The sequence below is a fragment of the Chiloscyllium plagiosum genome, unplaced genomic scaffold (assembly GCF_037043375.1).
Source record: "Chiloscyllium plagiosum isolate Xiang-an unplaced genomic scaffold, Cpla_swu_hap1 HiC_scaffold_14, whole genome shotgun sequence".
NCBI lineage: Eukaryota > Metazoa > Chordata > Chondrichthyes > Orectolobiformes > Hemiscylliidae > Chiloscyllium > Chiloscyllium plagiosum.
In genome coordinates this window covers 67948231-67965770 of record NW_028270152.1, presented here as the reverse complement: position 1 = coordinate 67965770, position 17540 = coordinate 67948231, and the positions used below count along the sequence as shown (strand labels likewise).

Below are 17540 nucleotides of genomic sequence, written 5' to 3'. Positions count from 1 at the left end.
TGGGAACAGGTGGGAATGAGCTGGATGATGAAAGTGGGAACGGGGGGGATTGAGCTGGATGATGAAAGTGGGAATGGGGGGATTGAGCTGGATGATGAAAGTGGGAACAGGTGGGAATGAGCTGGATGATGAAAGTGGGAACGGGGGGGGGATTGAGCTGGGTGATGAAAGTGGGAACAGGTGGGAATGAGCTGGATGATGAAAGTGGGAACGGGGGGATTGAGCTGGATGATAAAAGTGGGAACAGGTGGGAATGAGCTGGATGATGAAAATGGGAACAGGTGGGAATAAACTGGATGATGAAAGTGGGAATGGGGGGATTGAGCTGGATGATGAAAGTGGGAACAGGTGGGAATAAGCTGGATGATGAAAGTGGGAATGGGGGGATTGAGCTGGATGATGAAAGTGCGAACAGGTGGGAATAAACTGGATGATGAAAGTGGGAATGGGGGGATTGAGCTGGATGATGAAAGTGGGAACAGGTGGGAATAAACTGGATGATGAAAGTGGGAATGGGGGGATTGAGCTGGATGATTAAAGTGGAAACGGGGGATTGAGCTGGATGATGAAAGTGGGAATGGGGGGATTGAGCTGGATGATGAAAGTGGGAACAGATGGGAATGAGCTGGATGATGAAAGTGGGAACGGGGGGATTGAGCTGGATGATGAAAGTGGGAACAGGGGGATTGAGCTGGATGATGAAAGTGAGAAAGGGGGTGGGGGGATTGAATTGGATGATGGTCATGATGATTGGCCCCGCGTGGGTTGGGGAGGGGGGGAGGAGGAGGGAGAGACTTACTCTCTTCGGGGGCGTGCTCGTCCCACACCTTCCACATCTGCACGACGAAGAACGGCGTCCAGCAGACCATGTAGGCCAGGACGATGACGAAGGTCATCTTGACGGTGCGGATCTTGGCGCGGGAGATGATCTTGACGCTGCTGACCCGGGACAGCATGAGGCTGCCGGCGGCGGACGAGGAGGCGCGGGCTTCCCGCTGGGTCTTCAACTTGACGTTGCGCCAGATCTTGAGGCTGATGAGCGAGTAGCAGACGGCGAGCACGATGACGGGCAGCACGTAGACGGCCAGGGTGATCCAGGTGACATACGCCCGGGCTCCCCAGGGCTGGGCGAAGTCCCCCCAGCAGTCATAGGCACCTGGCACCACTTGCTTGAGGGAGAAGATGAAGACTTGGGGGATGCTGAAGAGGAGGCTGACCACCCAGGAGCAGACCACGTAGGGCCTGTTGGAGCGCTGCTGCAGGGACTTGAGCGGCTGGCAGATGGTCAGGCAGCGGTCAATGGACATGACGATGAGCAGGTAGGTGGAGGCGAACATGCCGACCACCTGCAGGTACTTGACCGCCCGGCAGAGGAAGTCGGGCGCCTGGAAGCGGAAGGTGACCTCCCAGATGAGCTGGGGCAGCACCTGGAAGACGGCCACCACCAGGTCGGCGATGCTCAGGTGCTTGACCAGGTAGAACATGCGCGAGGAGGTCTTGCGGCGGCTGGAGCGGATCGCCAGCAGCACGCCCAGGTTGCCGCTCAGCGCCAGCACCAGGATGACGGACAGAACGGCCACCTCCACGCGCGCCACCAGCGCGTTCCTCACCACCAGCAGCGGCGGCGGAGGGGCCGGGGGGTCGCACGGAGAGCTGGCGTTGTCCGGGCCGACCCCGGAGCCGTTCACAGACGCGTTGCCCCACTGGTTGCAGAGCCAAGCCATCTGGTTGGTATTTCTGTTGCGGACGGTGCAATTTCCGCGCTCACTTTTATTGCATGGCTGCAAGCTTGATGCAAATTCCTCTTCTCTCTCTTTTACCTTACAACCCGCCACTACCACCACCTCCTCCCCCCTTCTCTCTCTCTCTCTCTGGGTTGGATCTGGACTTTCTCCCCACACGTGGGTGGATCTCTCCAGGAGCCGGCTCCCGCAACTTATCGATCAGTCTCCCCTCGGCTCCCCCGGGCTCTTCGCCTTCCCGCCGGCTTTACTCCCCGCCACTGCCGCCGGCTCGGATCGTGTCCACTTCGTCGGGGGACCCCCCGGTCAGTTTCAGCCTGTCCACCGGGGCTGAAGAAAGGCAGAAAGAGACACTGTCAACAGCGCGGCCAGCCCAAACTGTGTTCTTTACAAAGTCCAGTCTCATTCTCGCCAAAGTCCCTGCATCAAAGATGTGCAGGTTAGGTAGATTAGCCATGCTGAATTGTCCTGTACTGTTCAGGGACGTGCATGTGAGGTGTACTGGACATGCTATTTTGCCCTGTAGTGTCCAGGGATGTGCATATTAGGTGTATTGGATATACAGTACTACTTTGCGCGATAGTGTCCAGGGATGTGCATGTTCGGTGTATTGGATATACAGTACTATTTTGCCCTGTAGTGTCCAGGGATGTCGGTGTATTGGACATACAGTACTACTTTGCCCGATAGTGTCCAGGGATGTGTATGTTAGGTGTATTGGATATACAGTACTATTTTGCCCTGTAGTGTCCAGGGATGTCGGTGTATTGGACATACAGTACTACTTTGCCCGATAGTGTCCAGGGATGTGCATGTTCGGTGTATTGGATATACAGTACTATTTTGCCCTGTAGTGTCCAGGGATGTGTGTATTGGACATACAGTACTACTTTGCCCGATAGTGTCCAGGGATGTGCAGATTGCTCATGGCAATGAAACATCCATGAGGGGTTATGGGTTTGGGTGGGATGATTTTCGGAGGGTCGGTGTCGATCCGCTGGGCCGAGTCGCTACTTTTTGCATTATAGGGATTCCATGATTTTGTTTGACACCCTCGCCCTTTTTAAGAAATTCCCCTTTCTAGACTTAATAAGGAATTGGTCCCAACCCACCCCCCAACCCTTACCCCAAGTGTTTGCATTGGACCCTGCCTTTTGAAATATCCTTTCTGAGAGTTTTTTTTTAATGGAACCGATTCTATCCCAACCTCCAGTCAAAGCAAAACACAATTACACAACTCAGTGAGTTGCTATTCGTTGGCAAGTTAACTCACGGCCTGAAATAGATGGAGAGCGAATCGTTTTAATTTTTTGTTTCAAACGCAGGCGTTGTTCAAATAGTTCGAGATCCAACTTTAACACAACCTATTGACAGTAGTGTAGATACTAGACAACACCAGCACGGACATTTATTGTCTCAGGCATTCTTATGTAATCAAAAACTTCCCAAATAATTATTCACCTACCGTACCCCGGAGACAATTACATTTCTGTAGCTAAAAGCTGAACAAATATGAAGAGTTACCTATTTGGTGTAACAGCGCAAAGTCTTGCAGCTCGCTGTCCTCATAGCCAACCACCTGGGAGTTATCGTTGTGAAAAAAGTCTGCCGTCAGGAATTGACACCAAGCTGCGAGCACGTTTATTTCACCTCCCCCCCCCTTTCGTTGGGGGGTTCGGGTTTGCGCTGTGGCTTCCTTCTCGCTCGTTGACAACTGTATCAGAAGCAGCAGTTCCCACAGACTGACCTGAGTTTGCAGCTGCCAAATATTTATAGCAGATTCTGGGCAGGGCAGCGAGCGGGCCGGCTCTCCGCGATAGGGGGTGCTGCGAGACTCAGCAACTCTCGCTCAGTGTCCTGAGAGGGTTTCAGCGCTTAATCCACATCAGAGGAAAGAACAGGAGAGGGACACTGACAGGGGTCAGAGAGGTGGGGAGGGGGGAAGAGTGACAGGGGGAGGGAGAGTGACAGGGGTCAGAGAGGTGGGGAGGGGGAAGAGTGACAGGGGGAGGGAGAGTGACATGGGTCAGAGAGGTGGGGAGGGGGGAAGAGTGATGGGGGAGGGAGAGTGACAGGGGTCAGAGAGGTGGGGAGGGGGGGAAGAGTGACAGGGGGAGGGAGAGTGACATGGGTCAGAGAGGTGGGGAGGGGGGAAGAGTGACAGGGGGAGGGAGAGTGACAGGGGTCAGAGAGGTGGGGAGGGGGGAAGAGTGACAGGGGGAGGGAGAGTGACAGGGGTCAGAGAGGTGGGGGGGGAAGAGTGACAGGGGGAGGGAAAGTGACAGGGGTCAGAGAGGTGGGGAGAGGGGAAGAGTGACAGGGGGAGGGAGAGTGACAGGGGTCAGAGAGGTGGGGAGGGGAGAAGAGTGACAAGGGGAGGGAAAGTGACAGGGGTCAGAGAGGTGGGGAGGGGGAAGAGTGACAGGGGGAGGGAGAGTGACAGGGGTCAGAGAGGTGGGGAGGGGGAAGAGTGATGGGGAGGGAGAGTCACAGGGGTCAGAGAGGGGGGAGGGGGGAAGAGTGACAGGGGGAGGGAGAGTGACAGGGGTCAGAGAGGTGGGGAGGGGGGGAAGAGTGACGGGGAGGGAGAGTGACAGGGGTCAGAGAGGTGGGGAGGGGGAAGAGTGACAGGGGGAGGGAGAGTGACAGGGGTCAGAGAGGTGGGGAGGGGGGAAGAGTGACAGGGGAGGGAGAGTGACAGGGGTCAGAGAGGTGGGGAGCGGGGAAAGTGACGGGGGAGGGAGAGTGACGGGTCAGAGAGGTGGGGAGGGGGGAAGAGTGACGGGGGAGGGAGAGTGACAGGGGTCAGAGAGGTGGGAGGGAGAGGGAGAAGTGATGGGTGAGGGAAAGCGAAGGGGACAGAAAGAGGTGGGAAGGGACAGTGACAGAGAACAGAGAGAGACTGGGAGGGAGAGGGAGAGTGATGGGTGAGGAAGAGGGAGAGTGATGGGTGAGGGAGAGAGAAGGAGACAAAAAGAGGCAGGGGAGGGACAGTGATAGAGAACAAAGAGAGACTGGGAAGGAGAGGGAGAGTGATGGGGAAGAGGATAGGTGGGAGGGTAGAGAGAATGACCGGGAATAGAGAGAGGCAGGGGAAGGAGAGAGAGAGAGTGATGGGACAGAGGCTGGGAGGGAGAGGAAGAGTGATGGGGAGGGAGATAGAGGGAGTGACAGGGGAGGAAGAGTGACAGAGAGGGAGAGTGACAGGGAAAGAGAGTGACAGAGGAGGAAGAGAGGCCGGAAAGTGAGAGTGACAGGGAGGGAGAGAGAGTGACGAGAGAGAGGGGGAGCAATGAGGAAGAAGCGTGACGGTGGAGAGGGCAGCAGAGGGATAGTGATGGGGAGGGGGAGAAGCGGGAGGGGAGAGGCAGGAAGGAAGAGTGATGGGGAGGGGTAAAGGTGGGAGAGGGAGAGTGACGGGGAAGGAAAGTGATGGGAGGGGAGAGGCAGGAGGGAGAGAGTGACAGGAGATGGGGAGGGCAGATGGTAGAGATTGGCAAGGTGGGTTAGAGGCAGGAAATGGGTAATGAGAGGGGCCGGTGTGGCAGAGGAGGAATAGACACAGGAGAGGGAGAGTGGGGAAGAGAGGGAGGTGGGGGAGCGAGAGTAATGAGGAGGTAGAGAGGCAGGAGAGAGAGAGAGAGACAATGGATGGGAAAGGCAACAATAGGGGAAAGACGCAATTAACTAATTCACTGATTCACTCATTCCCGTAAGCAATCAGTTACAATCCAAAAGTGAATCTTTCGTGGTATACCTAAGTACCATGTCTTTAATAGTCTCTATCTCCAGAAATACTTCATGGACAGACCAATGGACCTGGTCATTATACGCAGTAGCAGAGTATGGATGTTTGGATCAAGTTCCCCTGTTTGCTTTGTCCATTCAGAGGGAAAGCAGAATCTTTAGAAATTAGCAAAGCTGGACTCAAAAAAGGAATCAAAAGTATTTATTATATCACTCCTGTTAAGCTGGAAATGAATTCCAGGCCAGATTAAAGTTTTTTAAAATCTCAGTTTGATATCCAAAATATTTTTCTTTCCTTTTCCCACAGTCACTGACCCTAATCATTCAGGGAATTGAAAGTCAGGAAAGTGGAAATGAGGATTATCAGACCAACCGTGCGCTGGGAATGATAGAATGGAGTTGATGAGCCAAATAGCCTATTTCTGCTGTTATGTTTTATGGCCTGAAGCGGAGCAGGCAGTTCTCCCTTGTAATTCTGTGAAATCAGAGACATTATAGAAATGTAGGCATTAGCTTTCTTTACAGTAAGCTGTTTAACTTCATCAGTGATTCAGGCTTGCTGCAATTTGAACTTTATCTAGAGCGTACTCAAATTTGCTTCGTTTCAAGACAGACTGGCCCACATTGCACCCAATTTATGTTGGCAATGGTATGGGTAACACCAACTCCAATCTGGACCAAGCCACAGAAGGTGGTATCAGGTCACATGACCAAAAGCTAAAGAGATTCTTAAATGAGAAGGGAGAGATGGAGAAGTTTTAGGAGGGACTTACAGGCCTTGGGGCCCAGACTGCTAAAAGCACGGTCTCCCAATGCTGGAAGAAGCAAACACAAGGGGTTAATCCTCATCTGTTGAGCAATACCCAAAAACTAAAACTCGAGCAGGGGTTTTTAAAATTCCTTTCTTGAGTCCAGCTTTGTTCATTATGAAGAGAAATAGATCATTGAGCCCAACCAGTCCATGCAAGTGCTTATTCTTATATCTGGCCCCTTCCCATGTTTCATCGCCCTGCCATAACCTCTTCATTCCATTCTCCCTCCTACGGCTGTCCAGTTTCCTTTTAACTCTGTCTATATTGTTTGCTTCACCCACTCCTGGTGGTGAGTTGCACTTTCTGATTACCTCAAAATGTTTCACAGCCTTCGTAAAATTTTTAAATATCACCATTCTTTTAATGTCTTAAATGCAGCAGCTAATTAGCACACAGCAAGCTCCCACATTCAACAATGAGGTTTGTGAGCAGATTATTGGGGCGGCACGGTGGTTCAGTGGTTAGCACTGTTGCCTCACAGTGCCAGTGACCTGGGTTCAATTCCACCCTCGGGCGACTGTCTGTGTGGAGTTTGCACATTCTCCCTGTGTCTGCGTGGGTTTCCTCTGGGTGCTCCAGTTTCCTCCCACAGTCCAAAGATGTGCAAGTCAGGTGAATTGGTCATGCTCAATTGCCCATAGTGTTAAGTGCATTAGAGGGAAAATGGGTTGAGGTGAGTTACTCTTCGGAGGGTCGGTGTGAACTTGGTCTGAAGGGCCTGTTTCTGTGCTGTAGGGAATCTAATCTAATTATCTGTTTTAGCAGAGGAGGAATATCATTGGCTGAATCAGCTAGGACATTAGGGAGAACTGCCCTGTATTTCTTCAGAATGTGTTATAAAACTGCAATATCATAAGGTGTAGGAGCAGATGTAGGCCAGTTGGCTCATTGAGTCAACTCAGCCATTCCATGAGATCATGGTTGATCCATTAATCCTCAACTCCAGTTTCCTGCCTTAGCCTCATAACCCTTGAGAGTTATGTTAACCCTCAGTTATTATAAATCTTTCTATATCAGTCTTGAATATATTTAATGGGTCCAGCCTTGATATCTTTCTGCAGTAAAGAATTCCACAGATTCACCACCCTCTGAGAGAAAAACATCTTTCTCATCTCTGTTTTAAATGAGTGACTCCTTACTTTGAGATGTTGGCCTCTTGCCCTGGACTCTCCAGCAAGGGAAAACAAACTCTTTGCATTTATACTGTGTGATGATACTGTGTGTTTTGTCTTGGTTTCTTTTAGAGAAAAATTGACAAGGTGACGAGCAGTCAATGAGAGATGAACAACTTGTGAGGCCTTGTATGTTTTTTAAAGTTGGAACAATAGAAGCAGCCTGAGTGGGTGTGGTGGAACTCTCACGGATTTTTAGTTAGCTTTTGGCAGTTGTTGCTGAGGTCTCAGCAGGGTTGGAAGGCTGTGAATCTCTACTGGCTGCTACACTATATCTGAGGTTTCTCTCAGAATTGTCTTTTGATGTTCTTTCCTCTTGAATTGGAAAACAGCATGTATGACAATCTGTTTTCTGAATTTGTCTTTTGCCAAGGATGTGTTTATGGGATGTTGCTATATTGGATCAGTTACTGTATAGAAGTAAAATAATGTACTTACAGTTAAGTTTTCCAGTAGATTCAAGTTATTACAAGTTCCTCTTTCTTTTGTTACATTTTAACTATAGTGTTTGAATAAATTGTGTTCTGCTTAACATCGAGTAGTTTGGCCAATCGAATTACATCTGGAACACAGTCTCACATTTAACTTTAAAATAAGAAAAACTTAAGGTCTAGACTACCTTCTTAATATATTTTAGAGAGGTTCTGGTCTGGTCCATAACAACTGTCAAGCCTCCAAAGAATCTTAAATGTTTCAATGTAGTCTCTCATTCTTCTAACCTTTAATAGGCCTACTCTAACCTACTCAACCTCTCCTCAGAAGAGAATCCTTCCATGCCTGGGATCAACTTAGTGAAACTTCTCTGGACTGCCTCTGACAGTATTGTTCCTGTTGTGGAATATTTTGCATCCATCTGAAAGGGCAGATGGAAGATTGCATTCCCAACAGTATGACTTTAGTAACTCCCTCATTAACTGCATGGGATTATTAGGCTAGATCATCTGCTCAGATCTCTGCCTTTACTTTGCACTGTGTACTTTTGCAGGATGTACACACATTCGGATTACTATGACTGTACCCATTTGCCTGGCCTGTTGCCTTTACCATCAAGAAGGACAGAGCAGCAACTTTGTGGGGCTTTCACCTTCAAACCTCCCCTCCAAATTGCATAAAACATCCTGACTTGAATATGCACTGCCATTGCCTCATTGTTCATTTCTGGGTGCTACCCTTATGGGATCACTATTGCTGCAAGGACTGAAGTGATTAAAAATATGAGGCAGCAAATGGTGCATTGGAGGTGCATTGGAGTTAGGAATCTCAAGGACAATTAAATAAAAACATGAGGAATTTACAGTGTATTCAGTTCAGGGCCTAGACATGTTTAAATAAAGGGAGTAGTATTTGAGAGTGGCAGGCAGGTAGTGCCATTCAGTGGTGGAAGGATGTGCAATGACATGTTGATCTTGGGGAAAAAGGTAACAAGGAGGATGGCAAATGAGCTTATATTACTATCTGGTTTGTTATTTATATTTACATCATTAGCAGCATTGCCATGATCTTATCGAAGGGCAGAGCAAGATCAAGGGCCCTACTCTTGCTCCTAACTTGTCCGTCTGTATGTATGTTATAGAGTCATACAGCATGGTAACAGACACTTTGGTCCAACCAGTCCATACCGAACATAATCCCAAACTGAACTACTCCTACCTGCCTGCTCCTGGCCAATATCCCTTCAAACATTTTTTATTCATGTATCTATTCAAATGTCTTTTAAATGTTGTAATTGGACCCACATCCACCACTTCCTCAGGAAGTTCATTCCACATGCGAACCACCTCCTGTGTAAAAATTTGCCTGTCATGACTTTTTAAGATCTCTCTCCTCTGACCTTAAAAATGTGCCCCCAAATCTTGAAATTCCCCCACCCTAGGGAAAAGATGACTACCGTTAACTCTCTAAATCTCTAAAAGGCCATCCCTCAACCTCCTGCACTCCAGTGAAAAAAGTCCCAGCCTATCCAGCCTTTCTTTATAACTCAAACCTTCTCTTCTGAATTTTCTCCAGCTTGATAATGACATTTGTATAACTGGGCGACCAGAACTTGACAGAGTATTCCACAAGAGGCCTCACCAATATCCTGTACAACCTCAACCTGACTCCCCTACTCCTATACTCAAAGGACTGAGCAATGAAGGCAAGTGTGCCAAATGCCTTTTTAACCACCATGTCTATATGTGATGCAAATTTCAAAGAATCCACCCATTGTTCCCTCTGTTCTACAACACTACCCAAGATCCTATCCTTGTTTGTTTTACCAAAATGCAATACCTCACATTTACCCAGGTTGAATACCATCGACCATTTTTCAGCCCATTGACCCATTTGATCAAGAAAACCTTCTTCACTATCTACTATGCCACCAATTTTGGTGTCGTCCTCAAACTTACTAACCATGTCTTCTATATTCACATGCAAATCATTTATATGAATTAAAGACAAAAGCTGACCCAGGACCAATCCCTTTGGAGCACTGCTGGCCACAGGCCTCCAGTCTGTAAAGCAATCCTCCACTGTTAGTCTCTGTCTCTTGCCATTAAGCCAATTGGCGAGCTCATTCTGAATCCCATGTGATCTAAATTTACTAATTAGTCCACCGTGCGGAACCTTGTCAAAGGCTTTACTAAAATTCAAATAAGCATTGTTTACTGCACTGTCATATGTGTATCAAAGGAAGTTGCAGATACATGACATATTGCCTGAATAGCGTCGTGGAAGGACATTATTAACTTTTAGTTTTGTGCTGGCTGTGGAACACAAGAGGGAGGCAATGAGCATATTCCAACAAATACTTTAACAAACCAGAAGACAGGAACATATAAGGTTAACAGGTGAAAGCTAAACTTGACCCAATGTTTTTTGGCAAAGACAGAAAGTGGTCACATTCAGCTGGCATGGGATTCAAAATATTAACCTTCCCTTGTAGTCATGCCATATTTCTACAAAATTTCCCCTCGCACAATGAGAAAAGGTTACTCTATATCTTAGCCTATATGAACAAGACAAGAGTAAGCCACTTAGCCCTTCGAGCATGTTCCATCATTCAATAAGATCATGGCTGATCTGGTTTTAACCTCCACTGCCCCATTCCTGCATATCCCTGATAACCTTTCATTCGCTTGGTTATCATGAATCTATCTACCTCTGTCTTACAAATATTTAAAGATTATTTATACTGCACCTTAGTCAGTGCATTGGTCAGATTAATATTTAACACTTAATCAACATCATTCAATAAAATTATCTGTTATTTATATATTGTTGCTTTCCTCTGCAGACAAGCTTAGTTTCTTATTAACCATTTTCTAGTCATTGCAAAATAAGACATAGTTCGGATTTTTAGCAAAACTGGGCTAATTAAGATCAGGTTGTACTGAGTGACAATATCTACTGTGGACTGTGGAAAAATACTTCAATTTTGCAGCAAAATGGAGCAATTTGCATGTTCTTAATGGGCAGTTATTTTGACAAACTGAGTTGTTTTGAGTGAATCAGAATTGTCTCTTTTCTGGACGAATGCCCTGGGCTCCTTTCACATTCTCAGGTGTTCCCAACACGACCTTTTTATAATCAAATAGCAGTTATTCCGATCTATGACATTAATGAGGGTGATAAGTGCCTTTAAGGCAAATTCAGGGATAACCTTAGGCAGAAAGACCAATAGCTTTTCTGAGATCAATGGTTGCCTGCTTATTTGCATTTAGAGTCATGCAAACCTAAAAAAAAAGGGAAGTTTTTTTTGCAAGGATACTGCACTATGATACAGAGAATATTTTAGAGAGACATCACAGCACCGAATTGTGACTCCTTGAGCTCCTATGCCACAGGATTGAGGGAGTCAATTTTCATCATACAGTATTTGCCCACCTTCCCCGCCCCATCCATCTCCCAAAAACACCTATCTTCCTTGTGTGGAGAGTGAACTAATGATGTATTTCACAATCCTCGCTGCACCACCCCTGCTGCTTTGCATTCAGAATTTTGAACAATTTTCTTCTTGAATAGGTGCCAGGCCAAAGGTGTACTTGCTGTTGATTTGTAGGCAAACACAATGGCCAGTTGCCAGATGGCAAGGTTCAACGGCTTCAAAAACAGCTATTGTGAATTATCTCACACTTGCTCACGTTGGATTGAAGTAATGCCCATGTGCCATCTGTTATTTAGCTGGCTGCCCTACAAATCAGAGAGTATGGCTAGACTGACACCCGAATGTGGCACTGAAGGAGTTCTAACCCCACATTGTGGCTCTATCTATTGAAATAGGGCTCTCTCATTTCAATGCAAGAATTCCTCAGCACAATTTCAAAGAAGGGAGCTTCTTTAATTTTAAGCTCTCAATCAACATCCTCTGAGTTAGATTATTTGTCACTTATTTAATTGGTATTTTTGGGTTCTTGCTACGTTTGCCGTATTACAATGACCACACTTCAAAGTACTTCATTAAGGCATGAATAGTGCTGCATATATTTAGACCTAGGTTTCAAATCCAGTTTAGAATGACAGGACAAATATCTGCTCTGCAAATTTTGGTATTGCTAAAACTGACCTCGACACTGTGGAATTGTTACAAAACCTAATGCAACAGAAACTCCAGCATCAGGTGGCGATGGGGAAGGCAGGCCGCTGGCACTGTTGAATGGACTATCTCTGGAAAAAGAGCTGTCTTTGGTGGAAAGAGGTTTCATGGGAAGAAGGAGCAGAGAGACAAAGGATTCCTCAGCTCAATTCCGTGTGGGCGGCATGGTGGCACAGTGGTTAGCAATTCCCACCTCAGGCAACTGCCTGTGTGGAGTTTGCACATTCTCCCCGTGTCTGCGTGGGGTTTCCTCCAGGTGCTGCAGTTTCCTCCCACAGTCCAAAAATGTGCAGGTTAGGTGAATTGGCCACGCTAAATCGCCCGTAGTGTTAGGTGAAGGGGTAAATGTAGGGGAATGGGTCTGGGTGGGTTGCTCTTCTGAGGGTCGGTGTGGACTTGTTGGGCCGAAGGGCCTGTTTCCACATTGTAAGTAATCTAAAATTCAAACTATAGGCTTTACTTCATGTAAATGCAGTAAATAATTCCTCGTTTAACTTTAATTTCCCTTCACATTTGTAATGACCTGCAGACAGTGGAATAAAGAATTCCTGCTTCTGGATATTTGAGGCATGCACATATTTGAACCTTAATGCTAAAACAACTAGGGCAGTATCCTGCTATCCTTATCAACATAGGCCCATATGTGACATTAGTCCCATACTAATATGGTATGCTTTTACCTGTTACCTGGAGTGGCCAAGCACGATATTCAAACCTTTAAACAAATGGACCATCACAGCCTTCTTCATAAAAAGTCAGAATGATACAATTCAACCATATGCCTGCTGATCTAATTTGTCTCCAGGTCCAGAAATGCCTTCAAGTAATACTCATATGAGTGTTAACATCCCTATGTAGTCAAGGCATCCAAGTCGCCAGTGCCTACGAACTTCCATCCTAGTGTCTTATAAGAAGTGGCAGCAAAGAAAGTGGATTCATTGGTTATAATATTCCAAAATTCTATGGATATGGAAAAGGTTCCACTGCATTGAAAAAAATGAGGTGGGAATTGCTAACCACTGTGCCACCGTGCCGCCCACACGGAATTTATTTAAAAAGGGAGGGAGGCAGAAAATATAAAATATCATACAAATTAGTTTAATGTATGATTCACTTCGCATTCTCCTTTACACTGCTTAAAACCTACCAATTTGACACAAATTTTTTATTACTGCTTCAGTTTCTCCTTAAATGGTGCAGAATCAAATATCCGTTTGTATCATTCCAGTTAAGCTCCTTAATCCAGTTTGCTCCAATAAAGGTGCAAAGTGAATATCCATTATTGTTGTAAATGACTCATGGGTGTTGAATTTATCAGTGATGCCCGACTGCTGAAAATTAAAATAAAATGAAATAAAAATACATTTCTCTGTCAGGTGCTTCTCCACAGAAGCCATGTTAGAATGAATGGTGGAGCTGTTGACTGCAGAATGTTATGTCTGTTCTGAGGCTGTATCACAGTGCATTGGTGGGGCTGATCAAAAGGAACTTGACCTTCCACCTCAATTTAGAAATGATATTTGTCTTTAATGTGCGGAATTGGAAGATCACTATCCAGCTGTACACAGCCTTGCGTCACAGTTAGTTGAAGGTATTCCAGTTCCTGCAATGACATTTCTCACCCGAAAGGAAAGTTATCACCACAATGAAACATTCATCTCTCCCCTAAACTTAAGAAAAAGGTGAGCTGAGCAGAAACAGGAGCCTTCCTGTCCTTGACAGTTGATAATTATGCCAAAAGTGATGTTACTTCACTGGTGTTATATCATCAGTGACTGGCTGCACACACTAAATAAATATTTACTCATCACTCAGTTGATTAAACTGAAAGGGTTTATAATTGGTAATTAGTAATTTGGCTGCAGTACAATGTTGGATTATTTTTGACATTGAAGTGTGAAGAGGTTTGTATGGCAACCAGTCTTCCTGTAATCATTGTACAATAAAGCAGAACGCTGAATTCTGATTCTGCATTCCATTAACAAGCCAGTTCGACAGGCGTGTAACCATAGCTCACGTGTCAGTTGTGGCTTAGTTGGTAGCACGCTGAGTCAGAGGATTGTGCATTCATGCTCTACTCCAGTGGCTTGAGCGCAGAATCTAGCCTGGCACTTCAGTGCAGTACCGAGGGAGTGTTGCACTGTCAGATGTGCCATCTTTCAGGTGAGAAATTCAGCTGAAGTGCTGTTTGCTCTCTCAGTCAAACATAAACGATCCCTTGGCATTATTACAAAGAAAGCCTAGGCTTGCCAATATTTAACATTCGACCAACATCAGACAAAGTAAATGATCTAGGCATTATCATAGAGCTATACAACACAGAAACAGACCCTTCAGTCCAACCAGTCCATGTTGACCATAATACCAAACTAAACTGAACCCACCTGCCTGTGCTTGGTCTATCTCCCTCCAGACATTTCTTATTATTTGTGGAATCTTGCTGTTGCAAATTGGCATAAGAGTGACAACTCTTCTGAAATACTTCATTGGGTGTATCAACATCCTGGCGTTTACCATTCACCAGAAATGCATCTGAATAAGCCATATAAATCCTGTAGCTGCAGGCTGGGAATTCTGTGTGAGTAGGAGAAAGTGAGGACTGCAGATGCTGGGGATCAGAGGTGTTCTCTGAAACGTTCCGCAAGTAGGCCGAACGTTTCAGAGAACACCTCTGGGACACCCCCACCAACCAACCCAACCACCCTGTGGCTGAACACTTTAACTCCCTCTCCCAATCCGCCAAAGACATGCAGGTCCTTGGCCTCCTCCATCGCCAGACCATGGCAACATGACACCTGGAGGAAGAGCGCGTCATCTTCCGCCTAGGAACCCTCCAACCACAAGGGATGAATGCAGATTTCTCCAGCTTCCTCATTTCCCCTCCCCCCACCTTATTTCAGTCCCAACCCTCAGACTCAGCACTGCCTTCTTGACCTGCAATCTTCTTCCTGACCTCTCCGCCCCCACCCCCTCTCCGGCCTATCACCCTCACCTTAACCTCCTTCCACCTATCACATTCCCAACGCCCCTCCCCCAAGTCCCTCCTCCCTACCTTTTATCTTAGCCTGCTTGGCACACCCTCCTCATTCCTGAAGAAGGGCTTATGGCCGAAACGTCGATTCTCCTGCTCCTTGGATGCTGCCTGATCTGCTGCGCTTTTCCAGCAACACATTTTTCAGTTCTGATCTCCAGCATCTGCAGTCCTCACTTTCTCATTGCAGTTAACTGTCAATCATTAATCATTGGTTCATTTTCCATGGCAGCTCCCTTTGGGTATTTCTTGTGAATTGGCCTGATTGTTTTTAGACAAAAAAGTCTTCGATAGTACACAGCTTTCTCAGCTGTACCCAAGTTCTGTACGACCTAACAACAATGAAAACGTTCCTCTTGAAGTTGGACACTTATAGCTGATGCGTCTCACACCACAGTCAGATGATGAGGGTCCCAGGTTGAGATGCTGTTTTGCTGCAATGAGCTTCCTCCCTACTTCAGTGTAGGTCCATTGAGTAAATGCTTCTCCTCCTTCAATCAATGCAAGCACCTAAGTGTGTTGTCCAATGAGGGCAGCATGACAGCTGCATGAATTATGGTCACTCTAGTACATGACAACACTTCAGCCAGGTAGCACCTGATGAATCTGTTCAGTGAAGAGCTTTTCTAATAAGGGAGTTTACATAAAGGGCATAAATGCTCACTTTTTTAATGCATCCATGGCATGTGGGTGTCACAGGCTATACCAACATTGATTGCCCGTCCCTAATTTCCTGCGGGTAATTGAGACTCAACCACAATAATGTGGAGTCACATTTAGACCAGACAAGGATGACAGAATTCCTTCCTTCAAGGATATTAGTGAATCAAATGTATGTTATTAAGACAACTGTTGAAAGTGGTCACCATTAGCTATTATTCCAGAATATTGTTAATTGAATTCAAATCTCACCATCTGCTACAGTTAGCCTGGGGTTCTGGATTACTAGTGATATTACTGCTATGCTGCTGCCTTCCCTGACAATCTATACATGGTTATCTTGTTTGATAGTTTGGAAATCAGCTACAGTCCTGTCCAAATGATCTCTTACATTCAGAAAGAGGATGTTTAAGGTAGACAATGCAAGCATTTCAATTATTCCTTCACTGATACGTGTGCACATTGCAGACCTCCAGACATGGCAGCTATCTCCTGAGATGATTCTGAAAAACCCAGTGGGCCATAAGCTTCAGTTTTGTTGGAATAATCCCAATCTGTAGACTCATAAAGTCATAGTGGCATAGAAGGAGCCCATTTGGCCAATCCGTCTCTGTAAAGCTCAGCTGGCCCTTATTCTCCTAGGTTTGCAAGTGCCTATCCAATTTCCTCCTGCAATCATTTTTGGGTTCAGATGTTGTATGCCAGCTACAGTGCAGCATTTGGCACAACCTAGTAACTGGCTACTCAGAAAGCCAAGGGAGTAATTCTACTCATGTGTCCAAGTGTGGTTCCTCCTGGAATAGTAGCAGATGACAGCAGAATACATCAGAGATTGGTGAAACTTCATTATTGGTCTCTCACATTATCTTCATCATCTCAATTCTGCAAGAAAAGGCCCCCATCAATTTCACTTTGCAAGGGACCTTCTCAAAGCTGCCATCATGTAAAAGTAAGGAATGAAAACATGGGAAGGGAATGAAACCATGAATAAAAAAAAGGTATCTTAGAAAAAAAAATATAGAGCACACGTTGAACTACTTAATGCTTTGCTTGTTGAGTAATTGATGGTAAATGAGCCTAAATGTAAGATTATCACCAAGAGATCAAAGGTAAAGATTAGGATTACATAGGTTATTAACACATAAACAGGGTTTTCTGTAAACCAGCCCAGGACATTAAGAAGGTATTGTTTACTCATGTTGCTACCCAACACAATGGTGGAAGTAGAATCAATTTCAAACAGGAGTGGATAAAACTTGGAAAAGGAGCAATTTAAAGGACTTGGGAATTATGTGCATCAGTTTCTCAGAATGGTGACTCAGGCAATGTAACAGCACAGGAACAGCTTTATGTGGGGATTTATACTCCCTCTGAGCCTCCTCCATCTTTATTTCAACAAATCCTTCCATTCATTTCTCCCTCAAGTATCGAGTAAGCTTCCTCTTAAAAGCATCAATACTACTATTTGCTTTAAATGTCTGCTGTGTTCTCCACATTTTACCCACTCCCTGAGTAGTAGCAGTTAACCGGGCACAATAAACTGAATGTTCTCATGTGCTGTCAAATGTCTAGTATTCTACTTTGATTAAGGTGATGTAGCCAATATTGTGCAGGTGAAGTGGCATGGCACAAGTTGATAACTTTGAACAAGCCATCTACATTCATACCAAAATCTCACCATCTGCTGTAGCTGCATCCCTTCATCTTATCATAGGGCATACCACATGCTTAATGCCAGTCATTTTGCTTCAACAAACTCTACTTCAGGCTGAAGTGCATGACCTCTGGGGTGAGCTATTT

The 17540-nt window shown here is 46.0% G+C and overlaps 1 protein-coding gene across 1 annotated transcript in view; it reads right to left on the bottom strand.

The window, feature by feature from the left end:
* The window catches only part of oxtra (oxytocin receptor a), a 49417-nt gene extending 45920 nt beyond the window's left edge, over positions 1-3497 (bottom strand). Inside the window, exons 1-2 of the mRNA XM_043708542.2 lie at positions 3267-3497; positions 800-2072 (exon numbers count right to left, since the gene is read on the bottom strand). Coding sequence (XP_043564477.1) covers positions 800-1724 — 925 coding nt within the window. The 5' untranslated portion in view covers positions 1725-2072; positions 3267-3497. The remainder of the gene's footprint in view (positions 1-799; positions 2073-3266) is intronic.
* Between the last annotated feature and the right edge of the window lie 14043 nt (positions 3498-17540).